Raw genomic sequence first — 13247 nt, 5'->3', positions numbered from 1 at the left:
CTGCTGTTCTCCAACGTGCACTGACATCACACAACACAAGGGCCTCTAACATTTCGCCTCCATCAAAATGCGACCGCCGCGGCCGCGATCGAACCCGCGTCCTTCAATTGAGCAGCCGAGCATCAAAACCACTGAGCGATCGCGGCGGGATGAATGCAGTGGCATTAGTGATTTTTTTTTATTTATCAAACGCAAACTTTCGCGCCTTGGCTGGCAGCCTGTAGCCCGGAATGCAGAGAGCCCACTCACCAGGTCATCAGCAATGAAGACGACAATGTGCGGCTTCTCTTCGGCGCCCTGCGCCGCCGGGGGCGAGAACAGCAGAAGCACCAGAATGAAACCGCCGGTTTTCGCAGCCCTGTCAACGAAGTGAAAACAGCACTATAAGCTAAATATTTATTGTCGCTCTAAAATTATTTCATTTTTCACTGTGTACGGACAGAACCCCACTGCCTTGCGATTGGAGGTTTTCGCTGACATATCAATATGGAGACAAATATTGCGTTCCGGCTTCAGAGAAGCGGGGAAGTGAGGAGCTCAGTTTCACAGAGGGGAGAACTAGATGGTTTATGCTTTAGTCTGTACACACCACGGCCTTGTCTCCCCTCCCTTTATAACTTTCCCCCGCCACCCTTCTTGGCACAAACATACGCGCCCAAGTCCTGAATCTTTCACATGCACGACGCATCCTATTCTAAATTTGTCATTTGTTGCATAGAGCATTGAAGCCAGCCCTGTCATGAAGTTCAAGCTTGTAGGACCGGCGTTCCTGAACCTACAGATCTCGACGCCTACCCCCCTTACCAGCCTGCCCCGCGGTGGCCGGGAAAACCAGCCACAGAGGACATTTAAGGGCTATTTAAGGGAGGGCGTCGGATCGCCACCCTTTGGATTTACCTCAACGTACAAGAACCCCTGGAATTGTAAGAAATTAACGCTACTGTTTTGTATTGCCCTGAGCATGTGTCTGCTTGCTCTCGGGCAGAGAAATCACTGGCTACCGCTTACAGCAAATGAAGCCTCTCGGGGAAAGAGAAGCTCTCAGAAATATCCCGCTACACCTGAAACCTCGATCCCCGCTCCCAGAAGTATCAACAGCCACCCATGTCCCCCCCCCCCCCCCCCCACCCGCCCCCATTTTTTTCCCCGCATTCTTTTTTCTAACTCACTGTGTCATCATAAACTATACATTCTGGGGAGTACGAATTCCCTACTTTTTCGCTACCTTAACCGCGCCTTAAAGCATGCAAATGAAGGTGCTTACGCCATTTGTACGCACCCCTGTCGCAAGCTAGCCTGCAACTTGACTAAAACATGTAAGGTAAAGGGAAATGCTTTGTCACCACCCAGAATGCTGTACAACGAACGGTTTCTCAAAATTTTGTTGAATGTATTCGGGAATACTGCCACCACATCCGCTCCTCGGTTCAAGGCCATATGAAACACACGCCGAACAAGCTACGGAAAAGGGTAGTAAAGTTTTCGCTTTAAAATCGCGATCAAAAACATGGTTTCGCATTCCTCCGCGTAAGCATACTTATGTGCCCCCAAAATTTTTCTTTTTACCCAAAGAAATCATTTTTTAGAGTTCCAGTAACGTATTCGACCAAGATGTAGGTTGGTATCACTCAGCACAGTGAATGAACGCACTCAATACGCATTTCATTTCCACTCGACCGAACGTACCGAGCGAGCTCCATTGAGTCTTTGTTGAAACTCAGTATAGTTTTTCAATTGAAATGCGGTAGTCAATTTGTTATGATAACTCAATGAAAAATCTCAACACCAGGCTAATTACTTATTCAAATGTTTTATTGAGCAGATTGAATTAAGCGCCAATTTAAACTCATTAAGTACCTTTGCAAGAGGGGCAGCTCACGACACCTCAATTTCAGAATACAAGAAGCGCGCACATTAGGCATGGGAGGCCGCATGCAGGACAGCGCTCTTCTGCGACATCTTGCAGTTAAGACAACTCTTCCCAAATGAATTCGTTTAGAGGGAAACTTGTTTATCAGTGCTTAACTATCGTTGATAGAATTTTTAATTTTCATGACCGCAGTGTCGCAGGCCCACGAAGCATCTAGCGCACGGCTGCAAACTCCAAACTAGCTACTGTAGAGCATTATCTTTGGAAACAAACGCGAGAATCAGAAACATGCGTAGCTTACTTACATCCTGTAGAGAGAGCGTGCTGTCTTCTCCGAAAGCGGTTCCAACATGCTGAGGTAAATCTCTTCGTCCGTAGTCTCTTTCGCTGGCAATATCACCCTACCACGCTTTTTTTTTGTTCACCGCATTCAGTACCTAGCTGCAAACGATCAGCCTCGTGCATGAGGCACATGTGCGGATTAAAAACAGCCGTCGAAGGGCAATAAAAGTGCCATTCGGGCCCATCTATCTACATACACTTTCGTCGGAAGTTTGATAAGCCATGTCAAGGTCACACAAAAATGAGTAAAGGGAATATAAAAAAACATAAAACGGAAGTCGGGCAAGCAAAGCAAAACTCTACAAGGGCGAAAAATGGCTGATGTACGCGTTTACAAAAACGAATAAAAATACAGCAGACTACACTATTTTTTTTTTAATTGGTTTTGGGGGGAAAGGAAATGGCGCAGTATCTGTCTCATACATCGTTGGACACCTGAACCGCGCCGTAAGGGAAGGGACAATGGAGGGATTGAAAGAAGAATGGAAGAAGGAGGTGCCGTAGTGGAGGGCTCCGGAATAATTTCGACCACCTGGGGATCTTTAACGTGCACTGACATCGCACAGCACACGGGCGCCTTAGCGTTTTTCCTCCATAAAAACGCAGCCGCCGCGGTCGGGTTCGAACCCGGGAACTCCGGTCAATAGTCGAGCGCCCTAACCACTGAGCCACCGCGGCGGGTCTACACTATAGCGCCGTTGAAACGTTTTGGATGCGTAACGTGGCCTTCCAGCAAGAGTGCAGTGAGTGATATTTGCCGATCAAGAAGTAGCACGACGGTACGACCAATATTAGCACTGCATTGACTACCTCTTTTTGATTCGCTAAAACTCGTAGAAGATTGTCGAATGGCGTCCATGGCGCAGTACGCTTTTAAAAGGATAAATGATCAGAAGAGCCGACCAGTAATCCCCTTGGGGCTCTGCTTTTTGCTACGAAACGATTCGGTGCAAACACCGCTAGCCAAAAAAAAAAAATTCTTTCTTTCAAATAAATTCATAAAAAACATTTTAAGTAACGCGACAGCACTCATCGCCCGCATGTGCCTTCCGCAGTTTAGTGCACGTTGAGGAATAATTTATCAAGCCCCTAGTGAACTCGACATAAACGCTGTGGTCCATATAGCACAGCGATGCTGGTATAGTGAGAACATTCTATACTAGACTCACTGTCTCTGTTCTTTTTAACATCTTAATATTTGGGCCCCTCAGTCTGCTGCGACGAGGCGTTGTTGACGAAGAGCAAGGCTATTTAGGTTGGCTGAAGATAAACGACCTACACGCGCTACACTTCTACATCCGGGAAACACGTTTCGAGTCCAGCCCTAAAGGTACTGAACAAATGCCCTTCCCTTCTCCTGGCCTACAACCACCGTGTCGGCGGCTTCAGACCGTATTTACTGATTCCCACTGCGCATAAATGTGATTTAAATACATGGTGCTTTCATATAAACCATGCGAGGAGTTGCACATTGAAGAAACATTGATGGCTGGAAGTGCGCATGCGCACACTGTTTTTTTTTTTTGTCATCTCGAGTTCACCCGAGCTATTGAGCTATTGAGTGCGGGCTGCTGAAATTCCCTGACTGTAAACGGGCGCCATTAGGTGCATGCATTTTTCATTACACGCGCATCGTGTTATTCGGTCGCAGATCGTTGCTTACCGAGAGTATATAGGTCTTGCCTTGGCTCTCGGTATGTTTAAAATCCAGAGTGAACAGCATGGCGCATAACGGCGAAATTGTTTACCTGCGTTGCTTTCGACTGTCCTCCTCAAAATAAAAACATGAGAGCGACACATTAAAGTTGTATTATAGAAGTAGCGCCTGGCAAATATGCAGAGCATCTTGCGCTAATGATTTCGTAAGAGCAGAGCTACTTAGGTAGTGCAAACAATCATCCCAGCCAGAGCTGATCTCGATTAGCCGCAATGTCGAAGTATTTGATAATAGTTTCCGCAGAGAGCAAGCGTTCGACCAGGACATGGCAGAGGCTGTCGGGCCGTTTCGTTACCTTGCTCAGTGTGCGCTGAGTGTCTCGGTGATGAACATTTAGACGGTTAATTCTCACCAATTTAGGCAAGTACTCAGCCCAGGCGTAATATCAAACAAAAAATACCTCTAAATGCCACCTCTGCGAGAAATTTTGAGTGCTAACAGCCCAGCGGTTTAGCCGACAGAATTTTTAGTCAATTTTCTCTGAGCCATAACAGTCAGTATATGCAGCAACGTATGCCAGTACATGTGCCTATAGTTCTGGAAAGCTCGATTTTCGCGGGTACAAGCTAAGCCCTAGACGAAAGAGAGCACCCACTAACTAATGCTATCAGTCAGGCTCCTGCATTTCCCGCGTCCTATACAGATGCGCCGTCAGATGGCGTGACCACCGCGCCTTAAAAATAATAATAATTGGTTTTTTGGGGAAAGGAAATGGCGCATTGGGGAAATGGCGCAGTATCTGTCTCATATATCTTTGGACACCTGAACCGCGCCGTAAGGGAAGGGATATAGGAGGGAGTGAAAGAAGAAAGGAAGAATAGGTGCCGTAGTGGAGGGCTCCGGAATAATTTCGACCGCGTGGGGATCTTTAACGTGCACTGACATCGCACAGCACACGGGCGCCTTAGCGTTTTTCCTCCATAAAAACGCAGCCGCCGCGGTCGGGTTCGAGCCCGGGACCTTAAAAAAGAGAAAAATTGCGTTCAAGCTGCACTTACGTCCGCACAGCTTTGCGTCTATGTCAGAATCGAAGCCTTGCGTAGGTTGTACACGGCGTCCGTATACACGTCAGAACGAACTAGAGCAGCGGCGGTGTGCCATTCGAAGAATAAATGTTGGAAACATGACGGACAGGATGCGCATGTAAACGACCAGCGGCACTCTGGCTCAGCCAGGTGCGTACGCTGCGGCACATGCGGGGAACGAGGTGACCTTTTTTTATTTTTTTACAGATTTTCTTTTTAAAAACTGGCAGAGATATGTCCGGTGTAGTCTGTGCAAGTGGGTTTTACAGCAAGATGGACGTTATGTTTGTGATTGAACTCAGCAATTAAGCACTTGAATAACTGAAATTACCTAACCAGCTTTTTTAGTTTTGACTTTAGCGGGCCATGTTATACAGCAGATATGAAGGCTGCCAACATCGAAGGTTAGCCCACTTTGCAAAATTTCTTCATCAGAAATGTGGTTCGAAAATCTCAACTTCAAAGTTACGCATTTTAAAGTTGATTTAGTCGGCTTTTCCGAGCTGCATAGTTATAAAAAGGTGTCGCTGAGCGCAGTATCGCTGCCGAAATCCCGTTTACTGCTTAATACAATACAATACAATCTTTATTCAACATCTCAAGGATGTTTGGAGTACAGACAAAAAGCCTGACATAGGCTTGACTAGGCCCGCACCCCAATACATGGCAAACAGAGGCAGTGCATGGTAAAAATATAAAGAGGAAACAAAAAGAGAAAAGAAAACACAGCATTTGGATTTTGGGAACGCAATCTGCAGCTACTGCTGTAATAATAATATATATATATATATATATATATATATATATATATATATATATATATATATATATATATATATATATATATATATATATATAAGTGCATAAAGCAGACTAATAAGTGACAGTGAAACATACGCCAGTCCAAGTTGTGCATACATCAATAAGACATACAGGTAATGAAATTATTACATAACATATAGAAGCGTGCACAAACCTAGACTCCCGTATAAGAGAGTTGAAATATATCTGGTAAAAAGTAGAGATACAGAAGTAAATGCAAAAAAAAAAACAAATGGTTCCAAAGAATAAGAAAAACATGTTCACATTCTAATTCCATACAAATTTCTTTCGTAGGTTTTTCAATGAAATAGATTGTATATCTGTGTTCTTGTCCTTCAAGAAATCATTTAGCATTGTCGGCAGTTGGAATTTCAACATTTGATTTCCATAACCCGTACGGCATTTACTCACATTCCATTGTTCGCGCTTGCGCGTTGGGTAGGTAGGAGTGTGCTTTTCCAGTCCGGCCAGCAATTTTAATGCATTTATATTTTTAGATTCTTCTAATTTATATTGTTTAGACAGTCTATAGGTGTACATAGATTCTACACTAACAATGTTCAGCTGCCTGTACATGTCCTTCGTATGGCTTAAATAGGGTGCTTTACAAATTATGCGGATGGCACGTTTCTGTAGCAAGTGAAGATCATTAATATTATTTTTGCTTGTGGTTCCCCATACAAGTGCGCCGTAGTTGAGCGTGGATGAGAATAAAGAGTTGTAAAGCAGAATATTAACTGCTCTTGGAAAACTAAAACAATGACGCCGCATGAGACCAACAGTTTTCGAAAGTTTTTTGATGAGGTCATTTATGTGCTGATCCCAGGACAAATTTGCAGAAAAAATAACACCGAGCGACTTGAAACTCTGCACAACCTCTATCTCTATACCCTCAATTAGAATTGGTGGTAGTACATAAAGTTTATTTTTTGGATGAAACATAACAGCCTTGGTTTTTCCAATATTTAACTTCAACCCATTTTTTGCTGCCCAGGTACTAACTATACGAAGTGCACGATTAGCACGACGGGACAAATCTGCACCGGAAGAGCCGGAAAAGAATAAACTTGTATCGTCTGCATAAATTATGTACTTGGCCGTTGGGTCAGTGTTTACTATGTCATTTATATATAAAACAAATAGAAAAGGACCTAGAATGTTTCCTTGCGGAACGCCTAGTTTAACCGGTTTTACGATGGAAGAATGCCCTGTTATCACAACACACTGTGATCGGTGTTCAAGGTAGGATGAAATTAACTGAAGGGCTACACCGCGAATACCATAACACTCCAACTTTTCAATCAGTATACGGTGACTAATATAGTCAAAGGCTTTTGTAAAGTCAAGGAAGACACCAAGGACCATGTTTTTGTTTTCAAAACTTTCCAGGATAATTTCTTTTTGCGTAAGTAGCGCTAATTCAGTGGACCTATTTTTTCTGAAGCCATATTGCGCGGGAGCTAAGATGTTACAGTGATCGGTGAAAGAAGTTAGTCGTTTGAGAATGACTTTCTCAAGTCCTTTCGAAAAAACTGGAAGTATTGAAATCGGACGGTAATTAGAAAGGTTGTTTCGGTCGCCCTTTTTATATATTACGGTTACCTTGGCACACTGCATACTCCGGGGGAACACCCCTGATGAAAGGCAGATGTTGAATATATGCACCAATGTATGGGCAATTAAGTCTATTACATGTTTTACAGGCTTCACTTGAAGGCCCATTATGTCAGTGGAGGTGCTGTTTTTTAGGCTCGCAAACGTAGTTATTATTTCAGTTTCCGAGACCGGCTCCAAAAACACAGCTTGTGGGCAAGAAGGTTTCATGAAAGTTGAGTAGTCTCCGCCGGACGACACTGAGGCCAGAGAAGGGAAGTGGTCATTGAAAGTATTTGCTAATCTCTCCCCTGATATTTCTACGCCATTATTATCTAGCTTTGTGATCGTCTCCGGAGATTTGCCGAAAATTTGGTGCAATCTACGCCAAACCTGACCTGATTGCTGATTCGAGGAAGTTAAAAGATTATAGTGGTGACGATTCCTAGCAGTACGAAGTTCTTTGATGACTTGATTTCTATACCTCTTAAAGGCTTCGAGCGCGTCCGGGTGCTTGCTTTTGATAAATTTCCGGAAAAGCCGGTCACGCTTTTTAATGCGGTTTAGCAATTCTGACGTTACCCACGGTTTCCGGATTTTCTTTGACCTATGAAAACTTTTTTTCGGAAAGCAGGAATTATACAAAGACAAAAACTTTTTTAAGAACTTGTCATAAGCTACGTCAGGATTATATTCAGAGAGGACGTCATTCCAGTTTACTTCTGCAATGCATTCACGAAAGCTAGATAACGTGCGCGGATTGATTTGCCAGCGGAGCAAAGGCAGCTCAGATTTCGCATTGATTTTAAAACCGTGATACACTGAGAGAAATATCGGAAGGGGATCACTCAAAGAGTAATTAATGATACCAGATTTAATACGACAAGTTTCGAAGTTAACTATAAAAAGATCAAGAAGTGTTTGGGAGCCAGCTGCTAGCCGTGTATGTGACGTTATCACATTTTGGCATGAGTGAATATTCAAAAGGGATTCAAATTTCATCTTTGGGCTATTCTCAGCCAGAAAATTAATATTGAAGTCTCCACCCAATATAATGTAGAGGTTTTGAGCATTGACAAACTGTAGCAAAGAATCCATGAAAGTGAAAAATGAAGAGACGTCACCGCATGGTGGACGATAACAACTACACAATAAGTATTTGCGCGATTTTAGTACAAGCACTTCGAAGTCAGTAGAAGCACAACAGAACTCATCAAGAACTTCGCACTCAATTTCGTTAGAAATGAGCATCGATAGACCGCCACCACGTTTACCTACAAGATTAACAAAGTAAGATTTGTAGCCAGATAGCTTAATCACGTCCTCTTCACAGTCAAACCAGGTTTATGAAAACATCACTACATTAAATATAATATTGGCTTGGCTAAAGAAAACCTCAAGAGCGCCATCCTTATTCCTGCCAGATCGCAGATTAAAATGAATGCAGTTCAAACACTGTCGAGAATCACCCAATGCACAGCCGTCCAGCTCCGTCGCGTCAACTAAGCCGCTCATACACGAAGCCATCGTGAGAGAATTAGGACAGATTTATATCTCGGCAACACGCTATGAATCGACCAGCGCTTGAAATATGCGGAAAGACAACTTCGCGCTGTTGCGCACCATTCATACCATTCATTCAGGCTGGCATTCAGATTGTTCGATATCAAATGTACGCAGAAACCTGCGCCAACATATGACGACTCATTGAGAATGCTTTGTGCAAGCAATATCGGCAGTGGTTTAACTTTTAAAGGTCTGCCAAAGGTGACTTCAAGCGCCCACGGGCACAAAAGAAAGAGACGTGCACTGTCGTAATCAACTGCAAACATAGTGTACATGTTACAAAAGGGCGATGAAGGCGGGTTTCTGGTTTCCGCTCGAAGCGTAATCGTTGGTGCTACGTTAGCTTCGTTGCAATCTGTTGTGTGGAAGTCTGAAAACTTCCACCGTATACCGTTCCATTTTTTGTGAATTAGTGGTACCATCACGCGTTCAACGTCCTGACAGGAAACGTTTTTAGACCTAACAGCGCCGCTCCAACGAACATTAGTTTCCATGTTCTGCTCCATTGTTTGTTTGCTTTTTTCCCCCTTTTTGTAAGTCCTAGCTGATACAGGGACACTTTCACTGCATCTTTTCAAGATCGCTTTCCTGTTTGATGACCAATGCGTCAGAGCCATCTGACTTTCTAGCGAAAATTTTTCCGTTGCGGCACCAGACATACTTCCAGCCAGAAGAACGCTTTCTGGCAGCAGCATTTCCCAAAAGAAGCTTGAGAGCAGGGCACAGGTGTTCATTAACAAACACAGGGGATTCTGAAGTGTTGCCAAGGTCGGAATTTTTAAGGCGCAGCTTTCTAGCTTTTTCGAGTAAGGAATCCCTCTTTTGGCGCTGACTGAACTGAACGACAATGCAGCTGGGCTTATTCTTGGACGGGACGCGATGACAAGCCTCAATGTCCTCAGGGGCAATGGCCACACCAGCGAGCGCACCAATATCACAAACAATGCTGGTGACGTCCTCGTCGAGTTTTTCATCTAAGCCTTTAATTTCAACGTTTTTGTTTCTCGAGTATTGCTCTGTCTGTGTCAGACGGAATTCCTTGCCAGCTAGGCGTTTCTTAAGGGCATCAAGCTCAGCACGCAGTGCATTGTTTTCTTCTCTTAGTGCAGCATTCTCTGCCTTGACGTCACTGCAATCTTCCTTAAGCTCTTCAAAAACTTCATTCATGTGAGTCATACTTTTTTCATTTTCACGCGCTTCCGCACGCAGTTCCCTCATATCGGCACGTAAATCCCGTTCAACTGTTTCACGGGCTGCCTTTATCTCCTGCCGCAGTTCTTCCCTCAGATCGCTGATTTGTTTGCTCATTTTGAACGAAATGCACAGCAAAGTAACTTCGCACAATGTATATTGAAACACTCAAGGGCAGCAGTGACAGCGAACGCACGCGCAGCGTGCTAAAATAAAGAGGGCTGACAAACCAACCTGCAAAACAGACGGAATGAAGGCTCAGAGCGTGCAGTCCGCTGCGCTGCCACTGCTGCCAAATGAGGAGTGGCTATGCCGGGCGGTTCCTTTTATGCGCTCTGGTGATCCTGGTAGCGTCAAAGTCCCAACTGCGCAGAAGCTTCGGTCGTTTTTCGCACCACCTGCCGGTAGAGACGACGATCCCAATGACGGCTTTCTTTCTTGCTTCTGATAACTGCAAAACAGACGGAATGAAGGCTCAGAGCGTGCAGTCCGCTGCGCTGCCACTGCTGCTACGGGAAAGCCCGAATGACATCTGTATCTGCGGCATTCAAAATTTAAGCGAGACCTTTTTATAAATATGCAACGAGGTAAAGCCAGCTCAACAAGCTTCCAAACGCGTATTTTTAACCTTCGATATTTATACCACATTCCTGATAAAGAAAAATTAAAAGCTGAGCCCACCTTCTCTGTTGTTCGATGCTGACGGCCTTCAGTTTCGCTTATTATCTTTCAAACTAAAATAAAAAATCAAAAGTTGATTAGTTAACTTCTGTTAATTTGTTGCATAGTTTTGAGCTCTACAACGTGCACAATGTGCGCCTTGCTGTGCAATCCACATGCGTAGATCGCAGCGAAGTATCTCCGACAGTTTTTAAAATAATGATCTTGAGAAATAATGGCTTGAGAAATCGCCTCTTATGCCAGGGGCAGCCAAAACTGCCGAGTCCAAGTGCGGCTCGCGGCACTATGGAATCTGCAGCCCCTCTGATATTTCGGCCTTAAAGACATCTTCTCTCATGCTCTAGAGAGGTGCTTGTTTCACGTATGGGGCATTGCAATGTAGAAGCAAAGTGAGCAATCGCTAAATCTAGTTCCGATAGCCCCTTTTTGTCTGCGGTGAATTGCTTATATGTGATAGGCAGATCTTTCAACAAGAAGGTACGGCGCTTAGTATTGAGACAAACACCGTTGTTATTTTCTTTTTTTTTTTGAAGGGGGGGGGGGGGCGGGGAGTAGTTCAGTAGCGATGAAAACGTCGCTTCTGCGATTTCGCCAAATCGCGTTTGGTTCTCTGCAGAAGGAAATAACATTTTTCTGGGGCATGAATCTTTTTTCACTTTTTATATGCGAACCTTTCTGTTAAAACGCCTCGAAAAACTTTATTGCTTTATTTTCAAAACGCAGTTTATTTCGTAACCTTATTTCGTAACGCAGTTTACGGAAACGGAGTCATATGCGCCTCAAGAAGCTTCTTATCGAAGTTGTTTGCGCTTTGTATAATAGCTTCGTCGTTAAACCCAACAGGTATGTGCCCGTATCCACCGGTGCCCATAGGGCTACAATGCAGTGGGCCCCTGCGCATGGCACTGGCTTCGAGAAAACTCCGGGGCATGTTTACCGAAGATGCAGTATGGCGCCTTCGTCTGAGTCATCGCAAGTGCAACAATTAACTAAATGCTGGACATGCTTTGTGGACAGACTTTTTCACGTAGGATAATTACAGCCGTAAAGCACAATACACAAAACAGACGAGAACGTTACCTTCGGTGTAACAATATCCTGACTAAATAAACTCCACAAAGTAATATTGTCTAGCCATACCAGAGCCAACTGCGGTTTGTAGCTAAGCCTTAACTGCCGTTCCAGTTATGTCATTATGGAATGCGCAACGCTGGCAGACCGAGGACCTATACGGAAATGGCACACAGCTGCGCAGCTGTGTGTTCACTGCTGCACATTCCATAATGACAGAACGCAGACAGCTAGCGCAGCAGGATACACTGCTCAGTTAAAGGCACGTTTTCAAATCGAGCAATAGAGACCCAGATTCCAGTGAGTCGTTGTTCTAAAACACAGAAACAATAATTTTATGGGCAGTAAGCGATGATATAAAACTCATATAAAGGAAATTAATAAGGAAATATATATCTCAGACGACACTAACCGTATATAAATATTAAAATCACATCAGAACGTTCAGGCTGGCAGGAGTGAATATTTTTAGTTTGCTAGCGGCAAGACCCCCCACTCACCGATTTCACCACTGTCTGCCTACCGGATTGTAAGCAAACCAGCGACCGTGGCAGGTGGTAGCTTGATTGATGATTGGACCCGAGAGGTTGCTCGGAAAGAGCAACTTTTGTCTCACGATAAGCCCCAATGGTGGCAGCACCTGCAGTCGCAGGGTAGTGGCTCATCGCTTTACTGCACCACTGCGCCAGGAGTGGTATGAGGACTCCTAGCGAACTATGGATGCAATGTAGGGAATGGCCAATCCCGCATATATGGGCAAAAAACCATTAACTCTATCGTGTTATGCTCGTAGGGCGGAGCTTATGTGTCCCTTCCACTTTTAGTGTTCTACGTTAAGGCCCCTCACTCACCCATTTCGCCGGTCTTTGTCAGGAGCCTTCTTGACTTTTCTGACTTTAAAAACCGAGCCTCGGGCCGAAATCGAAGTCAAAACCGAAATGCTGCCGCGCCGAATTCGCATTTTGCCTAAAGACGCTAAATTCTCAGCGATTTTTTTTTCCTTACAGTAACGACACCTGGAAGCAGAAAGTGATACAGGGGGCTTATTAACGCTGGACCTAATAAAACCGGGGCTGATAAGCTGTACAGGAAGCCTCCAAATTATCTGTGATATTCTATCGCTGTGCTCACAGAAATGCTACCAAATGCGTTCAGTTTTTTAAGCATTACTTTTTTTAAAGGATAACGCCCGGTAACGGTAGCTGAGCGAAATATTTTCTGCGTTTAGCATTTCATTTCTCAATTTATGAGAATATAATGCAGCAGTTTATTGTCACTCTCAGTTACCAGGTACTAAAGGAATTTCAAGTAAATTTAAACAAAACTCGGAGGTGATTGGTTTCTAAACCCGGATTCAATGTTGCCCTCT

The 13247-nt window shown here is 44.3% G+C and overlaps 1 protein-coding gene across 1 annotated transcript in view; it reads right to left on the bottom strand.

The window, feature by feature from the left end:
- The window catches only part of LOC144124304 (arylsulfatase B-like), a 33728-nt gene extending 23167 nt beyond the window's left edge, over nt 1–10561 (bottom strand). Inside the window, exons 1-3 of the mRNA XM_077656939.1 lie at nt 10361–10561; nt 2176–2311; nt 250–358 (exon numbers count right to left, since the gene is read on the bottom strand). Of these exons, the coding sequence (XP_077513065.1) occupies nt 250–358; nt 2176–2222 (156 nt within the window). The 5' untranslated portion in view covers nt 2223–2311; nt 10361–10561. The remainder of the gene's footprint in view (nt 1–249; nt 359–2175; nt 2312–10360) is intronic.
- Nucleotides 10562–13247: the final 2686 nt, after the last annotated feature.

The sequence above is a fragment of the Amblyomma americanum genome, chromosome 3 (assembly GCF_052857255.1).
Source record: "Amblyomma americanum isolate KBUSLIRL-KWMA chromosome 3, ASM5285725v1, whole genome shotgun sequence".
Lineage (NCBI taxonomy): Eukaryota > Metazoa > Arthropoda > Arachnida > Ixodida > Ixodidae > Amblyomma > Amblyomma americanum.
Note: the sequence above shows the minus strand (reverse complement) of the source record. Positions and strands in the feature narration are given on the sequence as shown.